Source organism: Talaromyces amestolkiae (assembly GCF_001896365.1).
Source record: "Talaromyces amestolkiae strain CIB chromosome Unknown scaffold12.1, whole genome shotgun sequence".
Lineage (NCBI taxonomy): Eukaryota > Fungi > Ascomycota > Eurotiomycetes > Eurotiales > Trichocomaceae > Talaromyces > Talaromyces amestolkiae.
This window is the reverse complement of record NW_024468048.1, coordinates 278,733-299,587: the sequence shown is the minus strand read 5'-3', so window position 1 is coordinate 299,587 and position 20,855 is coordinate 278,733. Positions and strand designations below refer to the sequence as shown.

General features: G+C 47.7%; 9 protein-coding genes across 9 annotated transcripts; 8 read left to right on the top strand and 1 right to left on the bottom strand.

The window, feature by feature from the left end:
* Window positions 1–917: 917 nt before the first annotated feature.
* Window positions 918–1,606, top strand: BHQ10_006417 (uncharacterized protein; the record flags this gene model as incomplete). The annotated part of the gene is made up of 5 exons (XM_040879001.1): window positions 918–923; window positions 981–991; window positions 1,060–1,305; window positions 1,364–1,412; window positions 1,469–1,606. 5 exons carry the CDS (start codon window positions 918–920, stop codon window positions 1,604–1,606), a joined length of 450 nt encoding a protein of 149 aa, XP_040734921.1.
* Window positions 1,607–2,430: 824 nt separating this feature from the next.
* Window positions 2,431–3,100, top strand: BHQ10_006416 (uncharacterized protein; the record flags this gene model as incomplete). The annotated part of the gene is made up of 3 exons (XM_040879000.1): window positions 2,431–2,680; window positions 2,756–2,949; window positions 3,011–3,100. 3 exons carry the CDS (start codon window positions 2,431–2,433, stop codon window positions 3,098–3,100), a joined length of 534 nt encoding a protein of 177 aa, XP_040734920.1.
* Window positions 3,101–4,279: 1,179 nt separating this feature from the next.
* On the top strand, window positions 4,280–6,254 carry BHQ10_006415 (uncharacterized protein; the record flags this gene model as incomplete). The annotated part of the gene is made up of 6 exons (XM_040878999.1): window positions 4,280–4,290; window positions 4,381–4,553; window positions 4,728–4,813; window positions 4,867–4,909; window positions 4,957–5,273; window positions 5,322–6,254. The coding sequence occupies 6 exons, from the start codon at window positions 4,280–4,282 to the stop codon at window positions 6,252–6,254; spliced, it is 1,563 nt and encodes a 520-aa protein (XP_040734919.1).
* A 328-nt stretch (window positions 6,255–6,582) lies between these two features.
* BHQ10_006414 (uncharacterized protein) lies at window positions 6,583–7,818 on the top strand (the record flags this gene model as incomplete). Its single annotated transcript, XM_040878998.1, has 2 exons — window positions 6,583–7,111; window positions 7,175–7,818. The coding sequence occupies 2 exons, from the start codon at window positions 6,583–6,585 to the stop codon at window positions 7,816–7,818; spliced, it is 1,173 nt and encodes a 390-aa protein (XP_040734918.1).
* Window positions 7,819–7,900: 82 nt separating this feature from the next.
* BHQ10_006413 (uncharacterized protein) lies at window positions 7,901–8,548 on the bottom strand (the record flags this gene model as incomplete). Its single annotated transcript, XM_040878997.1, has 1 exon — window positions 7,901–8,548. One exon carries the CDS (start codon window positions 8,546–8,548, stop codon window positions 7,901–7,903), a length of 648 nt encoding a protein of 215 aa, XP_040734917.1.
* A 1,695-nt stretch (window positions 8,549–10,243) lies between these two features.
* BHQ10_006412 (uncharacterized protein) lies at window positions 10,244–11,005 on the top strand (the record flags this gene model as incomplete). Its single annotated transcript, XM_040878996.1, has 1 exon — window positions 10,244–11,005. One exon carries the CDS (start codon window positions 10,244–10,246, stop codon window positions 11,003–11,005), a length of 762 nt encoding a protein of 253 aa, XP_040734916.1.
* Window positions 11,006–12,301: 1,296 nt separating this feature from the next.
* BHQ10_006411 (uncharacterized protein) lies at window positions 12,302–13,885 on the top strand (the record flags this gene model as incomplete). Its single annotated transcript, XM_040878995.1, has 2 exons — window positions 12,302–12,495; window positions 12,544–13,885. The coding sequence occupies 2 exons, from the start codon at window positions 12,302–12,304 to the stop codon at window positions 13,883–13,885; spliced, it is 1,536 nt and encodes a 511-aa protein (XP_040734915.1).
* A 1,464-nt stretch (window positions 13,886–15,349) lies between these two features.
* Window positions 15,350–17,470, top strand: BHQ10_006410 (uncharacterized protein; the record flags this gene model as incomplete). The annotated part of the gene is made up of 5 exons (XM_040878994.1): window positions 15,350–15,451; window positions 15,696–15,771; window positions 15,822–15,971; window positions 16,020–16,675; window positions 16,724–17,470. 5 exons carry the CDS (start codon window positions 15,350–15,352, stop codon window positions 17,468–17,470), a joined length of 1,731 nt encoding a protein of 576 aa, XP_040734914.1.
* A 1,298-nt stretch (window positions 17,471–18,768) lies between these two features.
* On the top strand, window positions 18,769–19,596 carry BHQ10_006409 (uncharacterized protein; the record flags this gene model as incomplete). Its single annotated transcript, XM_040878992.1, has 1 exon — window positions 18,769–19,596. One exon carries the CDS (start codon window positions 18,769–18,771, stop codon window positions 19,594–19,596), a length of 828 nt encoding a protein of 275 aa, XP_040734913.1.
* Between the last annotated feature and the right edge of the window lie 1,259 nt (window positions 19,597–20,855).

Sequence of the window (20,855 nt, the reverse complement as noted above, 5' to 3'; positions counted from 1 at the left end):
ATACCTACTGCATTCGGGCTGTGCAAAACATGAAATCAGAGTATACATAGAATGCCTAAATACGTAATTCGCCTGGCAGATATAGTCCTAAGGGTGAACATATGCCACGATAACAATCTAGAAGCCTGCCCGATGACCTTTTAAGTATGAGCCATACAACATGGGAATAGCTTCATGTTGCGCGTTGTTGATTGTTGCTGTAAAGGCCGGTATGAAAGCAAGCCTGGGAGCGACCCTTGTATGGACACAACTATGGACTTGCTGCGCTATAATGCGGTTTTGCTCCAGCCCATGTCTTGTGAATTTTCTGTTATATGCGCTATCCTGCTTTCCTCACTTCGTCACAGCGAGAAGGTATGAACAAGAGCATACAGTGACCACACCATGGCAGGTGTTATGCCGTGATTAGATAAATGCCCTTCATTAATGACTCTGCTAGTTTTCAATGCCAGTTCAAGTTGCATTTCCTTGCAGAATAGGCAAAAAACAGAAGCTAAGTTCCTGCCGTGAAGAGCACGAATATATGAATGTTGCGGCCTCAGAAATTAGGCTTGGACCCCCACCACCCACAACAACAAACATGCTGATTGGCCCGCAGCCCCCGAGTAAACAAGCCAGCTTAGCCCCTCCATCATCTCTCCCGGTCTGCCTGCCAGGCTACCTCTATTATTCTCCAACCTACACTTTCGCACATTGAGTCGTTTTCTTTCACATCCTCACCTCAAAAACACCACATAACTTGATTCTCTCCGTATGTTGTCTTGTCCTCGCTATTCCGCGCTACTACCTCGCTGAGATTCACGATTGCCGAATACCCCCTCCCCGCAATCCGGTCGCACCCATATCATCCTTATACACCACTGACTTTATACTTTTGCAGCCTACTTCTCCCTTTTTTTCGACTCATAACCGCCATCATGTCTGTAAGTAGACACGTTCTGCTCAATTCTTCATCTTGATCGCGACTAACTCCTGAACAGCTCGCCTCAGGGTACGTTAATTGCCATTCGCTTGGTAGATGAAGCGCACACGACAGTACAATCCGTCTAACTCTCCCAGTGTCACCATCGATGATGAATGCATCACCAAATTCAACGAATTCCGTTTGAGCCGCGGCAAGACCAAGTTCGTCATCTACAAAATTACCGACGACAAGAAGCGAGTCGTCGTCGAAGACGTTTCCGACGACGCCGACTGGGAGGTTTTCCGTACGAAGCTTGCCGATGCCAAGGACGCTGCTGGCAACCCTGCACCCAGATATGCCACCTACGATGTTCAGTATGAAATTCCCGGAGAGGGTCAGAGGTATGCTTCCCCTCTTAGGCATGGAATCGGACACGACTAAGCGTGATTACTACTACAGGAGCAAAATTATCTTCATCTCATGGGTTCCCCAAGACACTCCCACCCGCGTAAGTCTATCATGCTACTAGCTCGAATATGGTGTATAATGTACTGATTGTCGAAGTTGTCCATGCTTTACGCCAGCACTCGCGAGGTTCTCAAGAACGCCGTGAATGTCGCCCAGTCCATCCACGCCGACGACAAGTCCGACATTGAATGGAAGACCGTCCTCAGCGAGGTCAGCAAGGGCAAGGGCCAATAAATCACATCACTCTACACACCGGCCGGTTTCCGGGGGAAATATGGACCTCTATGTGCTTCCAAAATCTTGCATTTGCAGGCTGCATTGCTGTAGAATCCACACACACACACAAATCAAATGTTCGCGTTTCCCTATGAAAGGACTGCGGCTGTCCAATTTCCACTCCATCACTCCATAAATGATTTCCTTCTATGTTATGAGGTTCGCTATGAGGTTCGCGGGCTAGGTTGAGACTTGACTGCTGACACTTTTTCCGTTCGCACTGTGGGTCTGATGATGAATGTGTATGAGCTTGTTGTTGAGGCAGCACGAAGACATATCCTCTGTGCTTCTTTAGCTGCTTGTTTAGATTTTCGAAATTAATGTTTGGAGGCTTGACGTGACCGTTGTTTTGCAGAATTCTGTCAGCGAAGGCGCGTATGCCACTATCTGAGCCAATCTGACTACAGTGAGTAGATTTCGTAGTGTCGATAACAATAATTTGTAAAGACGAACACGAGAGATTACCATTTGAGTATCGTATGTTGTAGACGGCAAAGTCTCGGGTCCGCGGGACTAGCGCCTTACCCGACCGCCAATCAGCGCCGCGCAAAAACCGTCCATGACCAAACCCGGCTCCCGAACTTCCACCTCACGAAACCTCACCTGGAGAGCAAATCATCATCACCACCAACTGCCATTCGGTCGACCAATCTCTACTCCACCCCTCTACAGCTGATCGACTTTTTCTCGAGGAGCACTGCTCTCTCTTCCTTTCTCTTCGATCTCGCCTTTGTATCAAATCTCCGATTCCTCGCCATCCCCGTTTTTTCTTCCGACGCACAATGTTCGTTCGCGCCGCTTCCCAGGCTGCTCGCAGCCCTGCTGTCCGGGCCACTGCTACCCCAATGGCTCGTGTAGCTGCTCAGCAAACCCGTTCCGCCTCCGAACACGCCATTGCCAACCCCACGCTCGCCGGTATTGAGAAGCGCTGGGAGGGTATGCCTCCTCAGGAACAGGCCGATTTGTTCATGCAGCTTAGGGATCGTATGAAGGTTGACTGGCACGAGATGACCCTGCAGGAGAAGAAGGCTGGTACGTGTGGAAAGCTGTTCGAGGACAGTTCCTCTCTCTTGCTGCAGAAAGAATTGACTGACTGGTGTTGCACAGCTTATTGGATCGCATTCGGATCTCACGGTCCTCGCAAGGAAACTCCCAAAGGCGAAGGCTGGAAGGTCCTGTCCAAGGTCGTTCAATTGGTGGCCGTCTCTGTTGCTGTTTTCTACTCTACCCGTATCTTCGCCAAGGAGCCTCCTCGCACATTGACCAAGGAATGGCAAGAGGCCAGCAACGAATATGCCAAGGTTCGTCCTCCTCCTGTCTCTTTTCTACAATCCATAAACTAACCCAACTTCCTACCTACAGAAAGAAAATATCGAACCTATCACCGGTATCAGCAGCCCCAACTACGAAGGCGAAGGATACGTCCAGAGCCCACCTGCCAAGTCCTCATAAACAATAATAAGTCAACAACAATCACAACTTTGGGAAGGACCTTGATTGCTTGAGAAGAAAGACGCAAAAGTGAGAGAGAATAGATTCGCCTTGTTTAATTATATAAAACATCTCGCCTTGAGTCTCCACTCTTCTTCTGTTCCTAGTTGGCATTTCGATCAAATCGAGCTGAGCAAAATCCCATGTATCGTCTACTACTTGTGCCATAGTCAATCTATTTCCTTTGTAACTTGGATTATTTGGTTTTAGCATTATTAGAGAAAAGATTTATCTATTTGTGTCTATTCAATGTCGCAATTTTCATCAAACGAATGCATCAATCGATGTCCACTGAGAGATATATATATAACTGCTCGGAACGAGGGAGAAATACATATTAGTTGAACTGACAGGTAAGTATATCTCAGCGAATGGGACTTGAGCAATTGATTGACATAGTAAATGAATAATTGATATACAATACTACACGAGATAAACAAAGTAGATAGCTTATAACATTGAAGGGTGTACATATGGGACGTCATCTCCCACGGCTATCCGTGGAATCTTTCTTCCAAACTTATTTCTGTAGCCTCAGGCACCAACACCTTAGCTCTCTAGCTTTAAAAGTAGGAACTACGTATTGTGTACGCACACAGTCAACTTAATTCTCCTTCTGCTCATGAAGCAATTGACCTCAATTTCTATACTCTATATCTTACTGTGGTAATACAAGTGCAATTGAAGTTCAGTGCCAATTCAAGTCATTGAGCTGCAGTGAAAAACTTGATGAAAAATGACTTGTATGAGATGGGTTAGTACGGGGGCCTGATACCCCGACTACGGAACGGGTTGGAAGAGATGACGGACAACATATTGTATTCACGAAAAAAATGGTGCATGCTATTGAGAATCTAGAAACTAGAAACAATTCTATTCAATTGTGTGTAGTAGACTGTAAAGATAATACTTAACAGAGATGTTGTGGTGTATTTCCAAAGAAGAACGGTTGCTAGGTCGGGTGTGGTCGGGTCACGGGCACCGGAAAAACTGCGCATCCGAAGCGCAACGCCAGCAAAGCCGTCGCACCTCCCCTTCGACCTCCAGAACTCTTCAGTTCCCTTCCTCTGGCAAAGTCCATCTCTCTCTCTCCTCCTCCCCCATCTGTTTTTCCCTTTTCGCTCTTAAACACATATCACAATGTTCAAGAGGTATGTCAAAGATTCAATTGAGCTTGTCTCTCCCTCCCCTCCCCTTCTGCTTCGACTGCTCATGTCGTGATTCTAATTTTTCTTCTACAGCGGCCTCGCCCGGACCTTCGGCAGGGCTGCCTTTGCCCGACCGACCCCTGTGGCTCSKCGCGCTTTCGAGCCTCTTCGTTCCAATGCTCTTCCTGCTCTCACTGCTCGATTTGCAAGCACAGATGCCAGCCTCGTTGGAAAGATTCACCAGGTCATCGGTGCCGTCGTCGACGGTATGTAACACGTTTTCCTACGCTTTCTACCCGGAGTCTTGGCATTGGCATTGGCGCTGGCAAGCTGCGTTGCTCAGCATGAGGAAAATCTTTTCCACGACCATCACCAATTGAATTCTATCGCCAAAGCCATCGAATTGGTTGCTAGGGACAATTTCTGATTCGAGATAATAGTGAAATTCGACTCCGAGTCTCTTCCTCCCATTCTTAACGCCCTTGAGACCGAGAACAACGGCCAGAAGCTTGTGCTCGAGGTGGCTGTAAGTTAAGCTGCATCAGCTGAGTGATGAGATTATGATACTGACTCTAATAGCAACACTTGGGTGAAAATGTCGTTCGTACTATTGCTATGGATGGTATGTTTGATCATCACAAACACACACGCGTCATCTAACATATCCAGGTACCGAGGGTCTTACCCGTGGTGCTTCCTGCAAGGACACTGGTTCCCCCATCAGTATCCCCGTCGGCCCTGGTACGCTCGGTCGTATCATGAACGTCACTGGTGATCCCATTGACGAGCGTGGTCCCATCAAGGCTACCAAGTTCGCTCCTATCCACACCGAACCCCCCAGCTTCGCTGAGCAGTCCACCTCCGCCGAGGTCTTGGTTACTGGTATCAAGGTCGTCGATCTTCTCGCCCCCTACGCTCGTGGTGGAAAGATTGGTCTCTTTGGTGGTGCCGGTGTCGGAAAGACTGTCTTTATCCAGGAGTTGATTGTACGTCTTACCTCGCCTTTTATGTGTCGACTAAGCTAATTATAGTAGAACAACATTGCCAAGGCTCACGGTGGTTACTCTGTCTTCACTGGTGTCGGCGAGCGTACTCGTGAGGGTAACGATTTGTACCACGAAATGCAGGAAACTGGTGTCATTCAGCTCGAGGGTGAATCCAAGGTCGCCCTCGTGTTCGGTCAGATGAACGAGCCCCCCGGTGCCCGTGCCCGTGTTGCTCTTACTGGTTTGACCATTGCCGAGTACTTCCGTGACGAGGAGGGCCAGGACGTGCTTCTCTTTATTGACAACATTTTCCGTTTCACTCAGGCCGGTTCTGAGGTGTCTGCCCTTTTGGGTCGTATCCCCTCTGCCGTCGGTTACCAGCCCACCCTTGCCGTCGACATGGGTGTCATGCAGGAGCGTATTACCACCACCACCAAGGGTTCTATCACTTCTGTCCAGGCCGTCTACGTGCCCGCTGACGATTTGACTGATCCTGCCCCTGCCACCACCTTCGCTCACTTGGACGCCACCACTGTCTTGTCTCGTGGTATCTCTGAGTTGGGTATCTACCCTGCTGTCGACCCTCTCGACTCCAAGTCTCGTATGTTGGACCCCCGTGTCGTCGGTGAGGACCACTACAACACCGCCTCCCGTGTCCAACAGATGCTCCAGGAGTACAAGTCTCTCCAGGATATTATTGCCATTTTGGGTATGGACGAATTGTCCGAAGCCGACAAGCTTACCGTCGAGCGTGCCCGTAAGTTGCAGCGTTTCTTGTCGCAGCCTTTCACCGTCGCCCAGGTCTTCACTGGTATCGAGGGTAAGCTCGTCGACTTGAAGGACACTATCCGCAGTTTCAAGGCCATCATCAATGGTGAAGGTGACGACCTTCCTGAGGCTGCTTTCTACATGGTTGGCGACTTTGAGTCTGCCCGTGCCAAGGGTGAGAAGATCTTGGCTGAACTCGAGGGTTCTTCATAAAGAGATGTAATATCAAATACCGCTTAACCAACTGTCTGTTTCATTTGTCACTTGCATATTGTCTCCGCTTTCTTTTAGCGCGTGTGTATATTACCCGTATAAAAGAAATGGATAAAATGTTCTTTATACATATGTTAACGTAATGATGAATACCATTGCTGTGTACCTAGTATATGTGGACGTAGATGATTGTTGGATGTAACAGATTGTCACCAGTCCCAAATAGGAATGTCGTGCCATGCATGACTAGTCGATGCTATATTACCTCTAGTTCCCCTGATTTCGATTTGAAAATACTCACTTTGAGATTTATTCCAATCGAGAAAAAATGTCCGAAGCAATCCCTCAGAACGAGCTTGTTACTGACAGTGGCCTCAAGGTACTAATCACAGGAGGCGCCGGCTGCATCGGTTTCGCAACCATCAAATCCCTGCTAACGCATCACCCAAACGCGTCTATCCACATCCTCGACCTCACAATCCCATCTCTAGATGCGTTCCCATTCTCAATTCTTTCAGAAAAGAAAGATCAATTACACTTCCACAAATCAGACATCACATCCTCTGCCTCTCTCTCCGCAATCTTCAACGCCGTAAGGCCTCGAGTAGTAATCCATACGGCATCCGTAATCCCCTCAGCAGCTCGCAAACGACAATTGAGTAATGAAGGGTTATGGAAAGTCAATGTCGAAGGGACTAGAAATGTGTTGACTGTCGCCGAGAAGATGGCAGAAGTGGAAGCGTTGGTGTACACGAGTTCGTGCGATGCAGTGAAACCAGATAGTTGGATGGGGTTTGTGAATGCGACTGAGACAGAGACTGCGTCTTTGAGAGATACGGACGTGGAAGGGTGGGATAGTGAGTATGCAAGAACCAAGGTTAGCCCTTCTCCCCCCCTTTACTTCTAAGCTTTTGCTAAAGATGAGAAGGCAGCGGCAGAATCACTCGTTTTATCCACAGATTTGAGGATAAAGACATGTGCAATCCGCACGCACGGCGTTGTGGGAACGTTGGATCAGAACCTTTTCCCCTTGGTAGCTACCAGTCCACGCAAAATTTCACTTGGTTCGGGCAGAAATTTGTATGATTTTTCGTCTGCTGATAACGTCGGAATGGCGCATGTGTTGGCTTTAAACAATCTTCTCGGCTTGGACTCTGCAACTGGTCATGATAAAGGTGATGTGGGTGGAGAAAGTGCGAATAGACGCGCCTTTTTCGTAACAGATGGCAACCCCAAACCATTTCGCGAATTGCAAGAAATGATCTGGCGCGTCATTGATGACGAGCCCGAAGGCAAATATGGGAAATATACGGTAATTCCGGTGTGGCTGTTCAAAGCAATCCTCAGAGTCGCAGGATTATTCGGTAAAACGGCGATTACGCCGCAGGAGATTGGAGATGCGGTTTCTGTCAGATATTATGATATTGGTGAGGCGAGGAGGGTGTTAGGGTATAAGCCGGAGCAGAACAAAAAGCTTGAGGAGTCGATGAGGGATGCGTGTGAGTGGTGGAAGATGAGCTCTGCGTTGGCGTCAAAGAGATCGACGAAAGGGGGGATGAAGTGATGTATGTAGGTGATGTATGATAAAAGAATACATAAGGTCGGGAAAGAGATGTCATCAGCAATGTTGGGGTGATTAATTTTTATCAATGTATTCTTCCACTCCTTTCCTCTAAGAAATCCTTCCATTCCTCCCTACTAAACACAGGCTTATTGTACGTTAACGCCACCAATCCTCCAGACTGCTGCACGACTTCCTCGCGGATCCGATCCAATCTATCCCATGGGTAGATTTCAGATTCTCGCCCCCAACCCATATCCTCCGGCGTAAATTGGATGCGAATCTCTTGCAGACAGTGTCTATCTCTCCTAGAGATTGCTACCTGCGCAAACACTTTCAACCACTCTTCTTCTTGTGCTCCAAAATCCGTCCAAAATTCACGGAATCCGTCGCGTTCTGCAGTGAAGTCCCATACAAAGACGCGCAATTTCGGCGCCAGCAGTGACTCCGCTTCGGCTTTGGCCAGACTCAAATCGAGAGGCTTACTCCAGAGCCATCGAGAGAGATGGAGATGTTTCAGACTAGTGAATTGTACAGCATTGAAATCAAGCTGACCCTCCGGTGGTCTCTGAAGCGATAGTTCATTAATCATGATGTATCTAAGGCTGGTCTTGTGAGCCTGCAACCACCTTTGGACCATGGACAGGTCGATGCGATAGTTGTCGTTATTCCAGCATTTGTAGAAACGGAACTCGGTGAGTTCTTTAGGCCAAGAAATTATTCGGGCGACCATTTGGGACGTTTCGTCGCGTATATCAAGAGTCAAACTTGTAAATGGGGCTGTCCGTTCCTTGATAATGTCGATATCATATCAGCATCAACAAACATCGAAGTGCTTGAGAGAAATCGAATATACCTTGTTCATAACCAGGGACTCGGTACTTCTAGAAAGGCCCCAGATCTGCAATTCCTTCAATGAAGGAATAGCGATGTTCGAGACCAGATCGCTTCCTCGACAGCCATGACCCCACGGAGCCATACAGCGCAGTAGCTCGAGATTCCTCATATGGTGATTCACTAACCTGATCAATGCCCACAAACTTTGATGAGATGTGAGCTCACTGTCATCGCTGCCTCCACTGAGGATGCTGCCGCCATCCTGCTGTTTCTCAGGTGCAAGTGACCCCCAAATAGAAAGATAGCGAACATTACTCAACCACCTCAATAAATCACTGACCATCTCATAATGATCCCTCGACATACGATTCATAACAAGCTGAAGTCTCCGACAACTCGTCCGAAGCTCAGGCTCATCTCGAAATCGTTTATGGACAGCTGGGAGCACTAACTTTCTGTTCGGAAGATAATAATTTTGGATGAAAATAGACTCAAAGATGAGAGGACGCGAAATGTGATTGAAGTGGGAACAGGTAAGGCAGATGTTTAGTACTGTGGAGGGTAGTTTGTAGTCCCATAGTCTGCCAATGCGAGAGTAGGGAGTGGCATGACTGGCGGAGGAGAGGATTTGATGTAGGATTTCGTCGGGAAGGCGGAGGATTGGTGGGAGTTCCATGTCCTGATTTTCGAACAGCGGATATTCCTTCGCTATTGCTATTTAAGAAAAAAATCAAACGGAAGAGTCATTTAGAAGCACGACACTTGATGGTCGCTGCATTTGGAATCAAGTCGAATAACTCGGAATGATAGGGATTCTGGGCCATTCATTGATGCAGGCCAATTTAGCGCCGCACTCGACAACACTAGCTGTGTCGATTTTTCAGCCTCAGAAATAAATCACCCATTCCAACTTTCATCATGTCAATTCGACTCGTAAAGTCTGGACAGACATCATCGGCTCTACCTGCATCCACGCAAATGATGAATATCACCATCCGGCCCAGAATCTACCGAACCCTAACAGTGTCAGCAAACAGACGCATTGATCACTAGGCATCATAATTCCCAAACCAAACAAACGACCTTATCGCATTTTAGCTCGTCGAGTCATGCGCTATGATGCCATCGCAATGCTTTATATCGAGGGCCCGACTTACCACTTAGGTTTCGTGAGCCTACCGAGCATTTATATCAATCTCCGAGCTTGAGCTTTAGGCTGCTAAATAAATCATGCATTTCAATTGAGCCAATGGTAATCTTACTGGATATAATTCAATATAGAAAATAGGTAGAATAATTATTTGAGGTGATTTATTGGCTGTTTGCTCTCTTTATTGGAGGTGATGATGTGAGGGTAGGCATCCGCATTTCTTGTCAGCAGTCTGATATTCTCGGCCTTGATATCCAGAAGGAAGAAAACAAGCACTCTTTAGATCAGAAAGATTGATATATAAACGTCCACGGAGACTCCATGGAAAGAGAGGAGAAAATGGTAAAAACCAAAGACTACAATCATCATTACCATCCCCTCATAGCCACAGACAGTCTCAATGTCCAGACTCGAAAGTAAACTCCTCAGCTACTCCCTACAATGCACCTCTCACACCCACACCCACACTCTCACACAAGAGAAATACTCGTCTCCATCAACCGCGACCCCCTCATCTGCGAGCCCGAAACCAAAACCAAAGACTCCGCGAACCTCAACCGCGCCCGCAGTCTCAGCAGCATCAGCAGCACCGACACCAAGTCCTCGAACTCGAAGACACGCATACGCAGATGCAAAATCGCTCTTAGCTCTCTGACAGACTCAAATCTGAAACGCAGCGTCGTCACAAACAGCACACTCGCGACTCTACCAAGCGTGAAATGGAGTCACATCACAGATTCCACACTAACAAACATCCTAAGCCTCAAACGCGCAAATCTGGATTCTGCGACGGTCTCGAATGTAGTCTCCATCCGCCGCGCGACGATCATTGCGTCTACAATCTCGGACGCGATCACAATCAAGAAAGCAACTGCTCAAAACAGTTTGCTGCGAAGAGTGCCGCTGCTGGAGCGGTCCACAGTCAAGAATTGTGTTGTGAGTGATTGCATTATTTTCAAGACTGACTTTGATGGCATGGTGCTTGAGAATGGGATTTGGAAGGGGGGTCGTTTGGTGGGGAGGGTTGATCGGGGAAAGGAGGTTGTCGTTAGGGCTATGGAGGAGGATGGGTTTTCCGATGAGCGGGTTGGGAAACGTGATGATATAAATGAGAAGGAAAGGGCGAGGGATATTAATGATTCGTTGATGAAGGATGATAAGGACTACGAGGATGAGGAGGTACTGCCGCTTTACAAGTTATGATTTGACAGCCATGCTAAGCTGTATGATATTTGAGTTCAGGGTTGATGGAATAATGCACGTTTCAAATCTTATTAAACTTTCTTTGTTCTTTTCCGATAACTTCCTACCTGGATATTTCCAAAGACTTGCGCCTTTACGAGTGATATCAGTCCTATATTCCTCCCTTTCCGAATGACTGATCGATATATAAGTTCCACTTTTCCTCCTCGAATGACATGCAACGTACATACACACCAGACGTCTTGCATGTCACAGCTCTAACTAAATCTAGCTCACCTGTCTAATTCCTCAAGGCATATCCGGAAGCCAAATGAACGACCGGGATACCGAATTAAGCATTCCTTGGACTATGAACCCCCACAGAATTTATCCTGATCAGCTCCAAATCGGCTAAATTCGCCATTTTGGAGGATATCATTGGACACTTGGAAGCGTTTCAGTAGGGCGTAGAAGATGTGATTGGACGGGGGTTCCGGGATCTGTTGTTTTAGACTATTAATGAGTTAGCGGTGGTTTGGGCGGAGAATTTCCTATATGGGGACCGTCTCCCCCGCAAGTTTGATCCCCAGATTCGCCGGCTGGATTGGATTATGCTCGGGGTCATATGACATCGTGACTGGTTTGAATGCCTTGAGCAATGTCGATTAATAGATAAGGCTATTCCCCTAGATACGTGTACGATGTAGTACTACGGACTTCATCCTATAAATCGTGAATCGATGGATGTTTCACCCGAATTCCGATCCACTCAACCAAGCAAAGCAATACCGCCTCATTCAAATCCCGAAGTACTGCTAGAGCTCTGGTCCTGAGAAGGTAATGCTCAGGTAAGCTAGGCAAGCTCAGTCAGTTAMCCAGCCATAAAGGTGGTAAGCTCACAAATGAGGAAAGTCTACACAGCACATCCCCCACGCAATGTGGCCCTTCTCCAGCCGTTTTGACCAGTAGCAATGTCCTGGTGTCATATAATACCCCGCGTTTTGACCTTCTACCCACTTTGTATGGAGTAGCAGGGTCTAAGCTTGATTGTCGAATCTGGGGGCTGAACAATGAACTTGGTCATCTCCAGCTACCCTGGTCCTTGCGCTCTATATCGGAAAACATTATCAGGTAATCCATGGACGGCAATTGTGTAATCCACGTGCTCTCCCCCACGCTACTTGTCGAAAGGCAAGTATATAAACCACATGGATCGGCTTKACAAGTAATTATTTCCTTTTTCAAGGTTCCAGAGCTGCGCTCACCTCTTTTCTCTTTCATCCTTAGATAGCGCTGTGGAGTTATTGATTTCTCAACATGGCTGGCGAAGAAGGCATCATCCACGACCATGATGCGATGGGGGAGAAAATTGAAATGTCGCACGAGGAAATCGTCCACCTCACCGAGCTGACACCGGAAGAGAAAATAGTCGAGAAAAAACTGCGACGCCTTATCGATTCCATCATCCTCCCTTTTGTCATCACCGTGTATCTCATGAATTATATTGATCGGTAAGCCAAAGCAAGAAGCCTGTATAATAGTCAAATCTGACCTGATAGAAACAACTATGCCTCTGCCAAATTGCAAGGTCTCATGACCTCGTTACACATGAACGCCAACCAATACCAGACCGGTCTGTCCATCCTATTCGTTGGATACATCTTGATGCAAGTCCCGTCCAACTTGGCCCTCAACTATGCGGGTCGACCATCGCTATACATCGGTTTTTTCGTTGTTGTCTGGGGTTTGGTTTCTGCTCTGACCAGCCAAGTCAAGAGCTATGGCGCGATTGTCGCATGTCGTTTCGTCCTCGGTGTAGTCGAGGCTCCATTCTTTGCGGGTGTCTTGTTCTATCTTTCAAGTTGGTATACCAAGAAGGAACTCGCTCTTCGCATGAGTATTTTCTACTCTGGTTCTCTCCTCAGTGGTGCCTTTGGAAATCTCATCGCAGCCGGTATCCTCTCAGGTCTCGCGGGGGCCCGAGGAATGGCAGCCTGGCAATGGTTGTACATCATTGAAGGCTCAGTCACCATATTCATCGGCATCCTCATCATGTTGTTCCTTCCTGACTTCCCCGAAACCTGGAAGCTTCTTAGCCCTGAGATGAAGGCTGTCGCCATGAAACGTCTTGCCATTGATGCCTCGGAAGCCGACGCTGACGAAGCTGGTGGCATGAGCCAATGGCGTGGTGCAAAGCTCGCTTTCACCGATAAACGCACCTACCTGTTCGCCATCGCATACATGTGTATCGCCGCCGCGACTGGTTTCCAGTACTTCTTCCCCACCCTCACCAAGACTCTGGGCTACAGCAATATCGTCTCTCTGTTGCTTGTTGCGCCACCCTACGTATTCATGGTTGGCTACTCCATCCTTCACAACCATTTGTCGGACAAATACCAAATGCGATTCGTCGCGTTCATAATTCCTGTCCCAATCTCCATCGTTGGATTCATCATCTTCATGACAACATCCAGCTTCGGCCCCCGTTATCTGTCGCTGTTTTTGATGAACTTTGCATTCTGCATGATCGGCACCTTATTCGGATGGATTGGTTCTACCATTGCTCGTCCCAAGGCAAAGCGTGCTGCTGCATATGCCTTTATCAATTCCATTGCTAATTCGGCCAGTATCTGGACTCCTTACACCTATCGCGATCAGGATGCGCCTCACTATCGCCCTGCACTCGGTATCTGTATTGCCATGCTGGGAGTAGCTTTTATAATTGGTGTGATCTTGTATTTTGATCTCAGGGCGGAGAACAAGCGACTTGAGCGTCTGGAGAATGAAGACGGTATCTTGACTGAACGCGACATGCGACGATTGCAGAAGACCGCTGAAGTGGAAGGAATTGACATTGCGGCTGCTCGTCGGCTGCAGAAGGGATTCCGTTATGTTCTGTAATGTGTCTGAATATGTTTGGCCCAGTGCCCACTAGTGATATCAGCTTGTGCCTGTCCCAATGAATGATTTATGATTGATCTTTGAAATTCTCGTAGTATCATGAGTAGAAGCGATAAACTGAGTTCGAAGATGTTTGAGGAAACAGCAGCATGGTGGGAGCCTCAGGCAGATGAAAAAACATCGAAAGAGGAAGGAGCCATCCACCCACAACGACTTCCTCTTGGCTTCTTTTTTCTCCTCCTCATGAATCGCGTCACTCAGACTGACAAGTCATAAACACATATTCTCGTCAATGCTCAGTTCGTCACGCGATTTCTCACCATCATCTCGATCGTGCAATCGAAAGCCAATCCTATTCTGCGGGGCTTAAATTGCGGCTGGTCCTCGGCCAAGAATCGGGCAGGTCAGTACAATCTAGTCTACGTTCTAGTATTCCAGTTCTTGTATTCATACAGGCTTGATCATGATTGCTTCGTCAACTGCGTATCTCAATTCGTGCCTCATGTTTTTGTAGTTATCCTACTTGCCGTTGTACTCCTTCAAGGCATCATCCCGAAGCTAAAACCACTAGCAGTCATGGACAGACGGCGAGACGGCAGAGAGTGCAGTAGCTTGTCATCTCAGTATCCTCCTCCCTCAATCTAAATGGCTCGCTTGCGTCAGAATTTTCAAATACAGAACAGCATCTCCGTTCTCGACGCCAATGCAAGGAGTTTCTCCATATCAGGCCAATCAAAATTTCAAGCCGTCGAGCCGTTGAGCTAATGCAGCGATAGCGCTGGTAAGCACAGGCAAAAACGGAGACAGCCCCATCGTCTGGTAGGGTCACAATGTGACGGACAAATTCAGGCGGACGGCCATCCAAACTCACGGCCATGATACATGAATCAACAAATATCGCAATATATGATAGACCGATTTTTATATCTTAAGACCGACGTGATATTGTGATACATGTGTGACGAATCGGCGATGGCATTTCTATGCTAGTTACTGGCCACTCGACTTTCCAATGAAGCGCTCTTTGACTCCTCCTCAGTGGGGCGTTCAAGCGATCGACTACAACGAGGCTAGCTGAACCAGGCCCCCATGTTTCCGGATGCTCCCTTATGAGATAATTGGTGATAACTGACGGCCTATACCGCAGTCCGCCGGATGCCTGGTGCCAATAGGTAGGAGCTGTGTTCTAGCCTGGAAGCTAAATAATAAAACAAGATCGCTTCCTGGCCACCGCTCCTACCGAGCGAGCACCTCCGAGATCCAACAATCTCAGACTACCAATTCCCACGCTCCTGTTCGTGGAGTCCCCGACAAACAATGTCTTAATTTACTCAGCACCTGGCACTTTCTGGGGCTTTAGGGCTTAAAAGTCGTGTTTAAGCATAGATCGACCGATCTCCAGGGGAACTCAGGGCCCCAACCGCAGGGACGGTAACCCTCCCCGGTCGCTAGGTACTCGCCGCGATGGCGGACCTAGGCCGTGGAGAGGGAGAGAAATCCAAGGGCAAGAAGACTGTTGTCCGCCAGTCGCGCTCTTGTCGTGTGTGTCGTTTGCGAAAAGTCAAGGTTGGTTTTCTTCTTTTACCTATATTTTCATTCTGCGAAACAATCGTCATGTTCGAACTCTTGACAAAAGGGGAAAGCAATAACCGGGCGGCTTGATGATCCGTTAGGTGCGGCTATTGAATACATGAAGCTGACCAAGTTTTCGTGAAAGTGTGATCGAGTCAAGCCATGTCATGCTTGCTGTGCCCATGGTCATCCTTCAAAATGTGTCTACGATATCGGACCTGATGATGACGAGACACAGCCAATCGCTCAGGCGGAAGAGATTCAGAATCTGCGGAACGAGATCAAGGAGTTACGGGCGAGAGTTAACCAGCAGGGTAAGTTACAGCGTTGAGCAGGATTAGTGACATTGGCTGATGAGAGACAGGCGGACAAGAAGCGCGTACTCGCAAACTAGCCGAACTCGAAAGACTTTTCCAAGCAATTCGCTCAGAACCAATCGACGTGGTTGATGATCTAGTTGGTAGTATCCGAGCCAACCGTCAAGATCGTCGCTCGAAAGCTGTCGTGAAACGAGGTGAGAGACTAGATTATCTATTGGAAATGACATGCTGATGGCATCTAGAAAACTTGCCTCTGCGGATGCTTACTCCTTCCAGCTTTGACGGCAAGGACGACGAAAGTGAAACCCTGGAAGGATGGCATCTAGTTCGCTCAAGGCAGCCAAACTCAGGGTTCAGCGACTCGCACAGTAGTAGCAGCGGCAGCAGTAGTACCGAGAGCATCACTGTTGATGAAGATTGGGGCGGTCCTTTATCTCGATTTGCACCGCAGAAACCGATGCTGGATCTGTTCATACAACGATTCGTTGACGCCTTCAGTCCCGAAGTAGACGCCAGCTCTGGACACGCAGGAGCATTGCGAGCTGGTGCCGAAATTCGAATGTTTTCTCCATTGATATCAAGTGCTTATGATGCTGTATCGTTGACATTCTTTGGCCGAAGTGTCAAAGATCCTCGAATTGAAGCGGCTGGAATAAAATTGTACCCCAAGGTTTTGCGGTCGTTACAAGAAGCATTACTGGACCCAGAAAAAAGTCGCTCGGAAGCGACACTGGTTACTGTCACGCTTCTTTTAGCTTTTGAAAGCATCGAAAGAACATCAGATGCAGGTGTTGTAGCACACGTCAGAGGAGCTGCACAATTGATACAGCACCGAGGACCAGAGAACCATGTTCAAGGTGTTGAGCATCTATTATTCACAGAGCTACGGCCGTATTGGGTTGGTTCATACCTCTTACCAAATAATATTATCGCTTACACTTACTAGGTTGGAGTTTCACTCGTCGATCGAAAACCGAGTTTCATGGACACTGATGCTTGGAAGAATATCCCATGGTCCGCGGGGACGACTACGAAAGATTTACTCCACTACCTCATCGATCTTGTCGTTGAAATCCCAGCATTACTGGGAGAACATGACGACCTCGTTGCAGCTCAGGAGTCACAGTTACTAGGAAAAGGCGAATATCGCGCCAAACAGGCGCGGCTATGGAATGCCGTGAGCGATCTGACAGATCGATTTGCGCAGTGGAAGAGAAAATACGTCGATGATTATCCCACAGGTCCACCGAAGGAGATGAAGATACCACCATCGCCTACTGACCCATTCCCGGTATTCCGGTGTCGTGACCTGCGCACAATGAGTATCATAGAACCGCCACCACTCGTCTACCCAGATCTGAGACTACTACAAACAATGTGCTTTTACTACGCAACCAGACTGATAATATCCAGTATTGACGACCGGCCAGAAGGCGCTGTCAGCATGCCGGAAAGATACCATTTCGCATGTGGAATTGCACGCAGTTTGGAGGATTACCTCCGTCGCGCGCCGGGAAACATGATCAATCGACTTGCGTTCCCGACGAGAGTTGCATGGGAGGCGTTTCCGCCTGGTGGTCCAGAGCGTGATTTTATGGGTCAGGTGTTTAATCTTGTTGAGAAGAGGCACTCGTTGAGGTTATGGGGGAGTTTTATGCCGGAGTTGAGTGCGAGGGCTGGTTCGCCTCCGTGATCCATCTATGCATTGATGGGATTTGTATGACTGATTGATGATTATGAGAGGATGATAATGATGACGACGATGACTATGTCAGATGGATTTAAGACATTACTACATAGAGGTGATTTGAATGGTACGAAAATGTCCAGCACGAGGAGTTGAGATCTGAATGAGCCATGAGCCATGTGCCATGAGAGTCATGCATGTAAGGTGGATCTCACTACGATACCTAGTCAAAGAGACTTACGACCTCTTATCCTGCCGGAAATTTTAACTACTCTGCAAATTTACGACTCAGGGAGCTAAGCCACTTCGTCATCAGAGGCATGAATGTAAGAGATCATATTCTCAAATGTCGATTCACAAATTTCTGCCTATATGACTGACTCATAAAAAGACTACCGTATGTCAAATCAGCATCCATACCAAGGTACCAACAAATATTAATGACTGACACTGATAGACCCAAAAAGGTCGCACAGAATCTTCGGTAATCCGTTAGAATCTACGTAAAAACCTCGGCTTGGAGGGAGTCCGATCGAGGAAGAATCTCAAACATCCCAAGCCCAAGCCCAAGGACCCAGGCCTAATGAAGGATTGGTGTCCTAGCGTTGACAAGCTCCATGACAGGTGGGCCGATTAAGCCTCATCTGCTCTAGTATGTAGTGCTACGGGAGAAGATTCAGAAGAGTCCAAATGGCGGCCGAATCTACCCAATAACTTCACAAATGTAAATCCGAAAACCACGAGTCTGAACAGATTAATTGATCGGTGCCATTATTGGTAAATGTGACAGGGCTCGGACCTTTCAAAATCAATACTGATCGACTCAATCGATCTTTCTCTGCTCCAAGTGTTGGGTGGCTGGCGACGATCCGTCTCCCCCGGGCTGATTTATTGGGACGCTAAACAAGCTAGACTGAACTAAAGCTCCTCTAAATCCTTGCAAAGTTCACAGCCCGCGGCCTGGTTAGTGCTAAAGCTGGTTTTGGTAGCTTGGCGGACGGAGATGTGATGATGGATCTTATTTTGTTTTTCGGTTTTTCCTACAAGATTGACAGCAGCCTTGTTTGGGTATGCTTGACCACTGACCAGACGTGAATCCTGTTCTGTACTTTTTCGTTCTTTTTTCTTCTCGATTAATCAATCTTTCTGGTGTTCGATTCTTTCGCTCTTTATATACCCATCGACGCGTACATCCCTTCATTCTCTTTTGAAAATACCTACCTAATACCTAATTCCTAATACCGACCACTTTCATTACAATCTCATTATTTGCATATACTCACAAACAACATATAAACGCCACAATGCGCTCTCTATCCCTCCTCCCTCTCCTCGCAACAGCAATCTCAGCAACCCTCACCCCCGACCCCAGCAACGATTACGGCTGCACCTCTGTCCACAACCCTGTCATAACCCTCCACGGCCTCGGCGCGACCTACTACGAAGACATCAACTATCTTGGCGACTGGCTCAAAACTCAGGGCTTCTGCGTTTACCGCGCCACCTACGGCGCATACCCCGATTTCCCGCTCGTGGGTGGATTCTTGCCTATCAATGAGAGCGCCGTCGAAATCGCAGATTTTATAAAGGATGTGGCCTCGAGTACCGGCAGCAATAAAATAGATCTCGTGGGACATTCGGAGGGCGCGCTTCAGTCGCTGTATGTCCCCAAATTCGAGTCCGGCATTTCGGGACTGGTGCAACGGATTGTGGCTATCGCGCCGCCGACGCACGGCACGAATTTTGCGGATTTGATCACTTTGGCCGAGGATCTAGGGATCGACGGGCTTGTGCAGGAAGTTCTTAATACATTCGGTTGCGATGCGTGTAACGATCTGGTTGATGGCGGTGCGGCCATTAGCCGGTTGAATGATGGTAACCCCATTGTGCAGCCGGGTAATGATGTGACCATTATCATTTCGAAGCATGACGAGCTCGTGACGCCGACGTCGACTTCGGTGGTTGATGAGGCGGGAGTCAGGAATGAGTATGTCCAGGATTATTGTGCCCTGGACCCCGTGGGACATATCGGGGAGGCATACGACTTAAATGTGTGGAATATGGTCAAGAATGCGTTGACGGATGTGACGGCGCATAACTTTATTTGTGTGTTTGGTAGCCCTGGTAAATAGATAGTCCTGTACATAGGAGATCAATCCATCTGTAATATATTACTCTGTGTGTGATATGTATTTTGATATTTAGAAACCCTCACATTTAGACGGATGCGTAAGATAACGATTCCCACCCTGCACAAAATCCGTCACGCCTTTAATGACATTCTCGTAGTAATACTGTCCATGCATAGGAGTTCCCAATATCTTTCCTGTGCTCTCGCTTTCCGCCTGCCCAGTGGCAGTAGCTATGTTAGCTTTCTGCGCAACTAGCCATTTCTCATCAACCGTTCCAAGAAACACATCAACCTCGTCTGGATCGGCCTCTGTCCTCCACAACAGCGAGCTTCCGCAATGTAGACAGAAACCGCGTAGACAAGTTTCTGAAGAACGATACTCTTTATACATTGGGTACGTCGATAGATCTGGGCTTATTTGCTTCGTGGATAGAGTCAGGAATTGAGGAAAAAGACTCGCTGTCCATTTTCGACACATGGTGCACTGGCAGGATGCTGACTATTGAATTGTTAGCTAGCACTCGACGCCGAACGGGTAAGAGAAATGGAAAGGTACCTTTGGTGGCCAGGGATGGTCTTTGTTGAAATGAATTGTGTACTGGATGCTTCCGCATAAACAGCCGCCGGTTATTTCGGAGATGTTGCTATCGACGTTGGCTGTCATTTTTATCGTGGATCCAATTTCAGGAAGAGTAGGGCAAAGAAAGACAAAGTCTAGAAAGTCCAGGAGATAGGATGACGCATAGATGTCTGGGATAGAGCGGGGGAACAGGAGGGGCAGGTGTCCTAATCAATTTAAGCTGTGGAACAGAAATCTAAGCCACGCAGATCGTTGTTATGATGAAGCTGTCTAGTACAGGTAGGAACAGGGCTTTGCTGTTGGATATATTGTTGAAGCCTCAAGCGTACCTGGATATATTAAATGTCGAGCCACAAGTGGTATGTGATGCTGCAAAAAGACGACGAATGACCGCCCCACTTCTCCATTCTAAAATTTAGCGCAGCACACTATCTTTTTATATTACCGTATTCGACTAGTACAAATTTACAATAGTAAAGCGGTGGAGACTTCGTGCCGCCTGCCGTTTACTGTCGGTCTGTCTTCAAGTCTTGAGTTCAATCAGTATTCTGATCTCTACGACGTCCATTGTTCCTGATCTTATTTCCATCATCTGAACCCATGAATTGCTAAGTCTATCAGGTGTGCGTGGGATCTCCGGGTTATTGGCTCGAGAGAACTTTCATTGTTCGCTTGTTCTT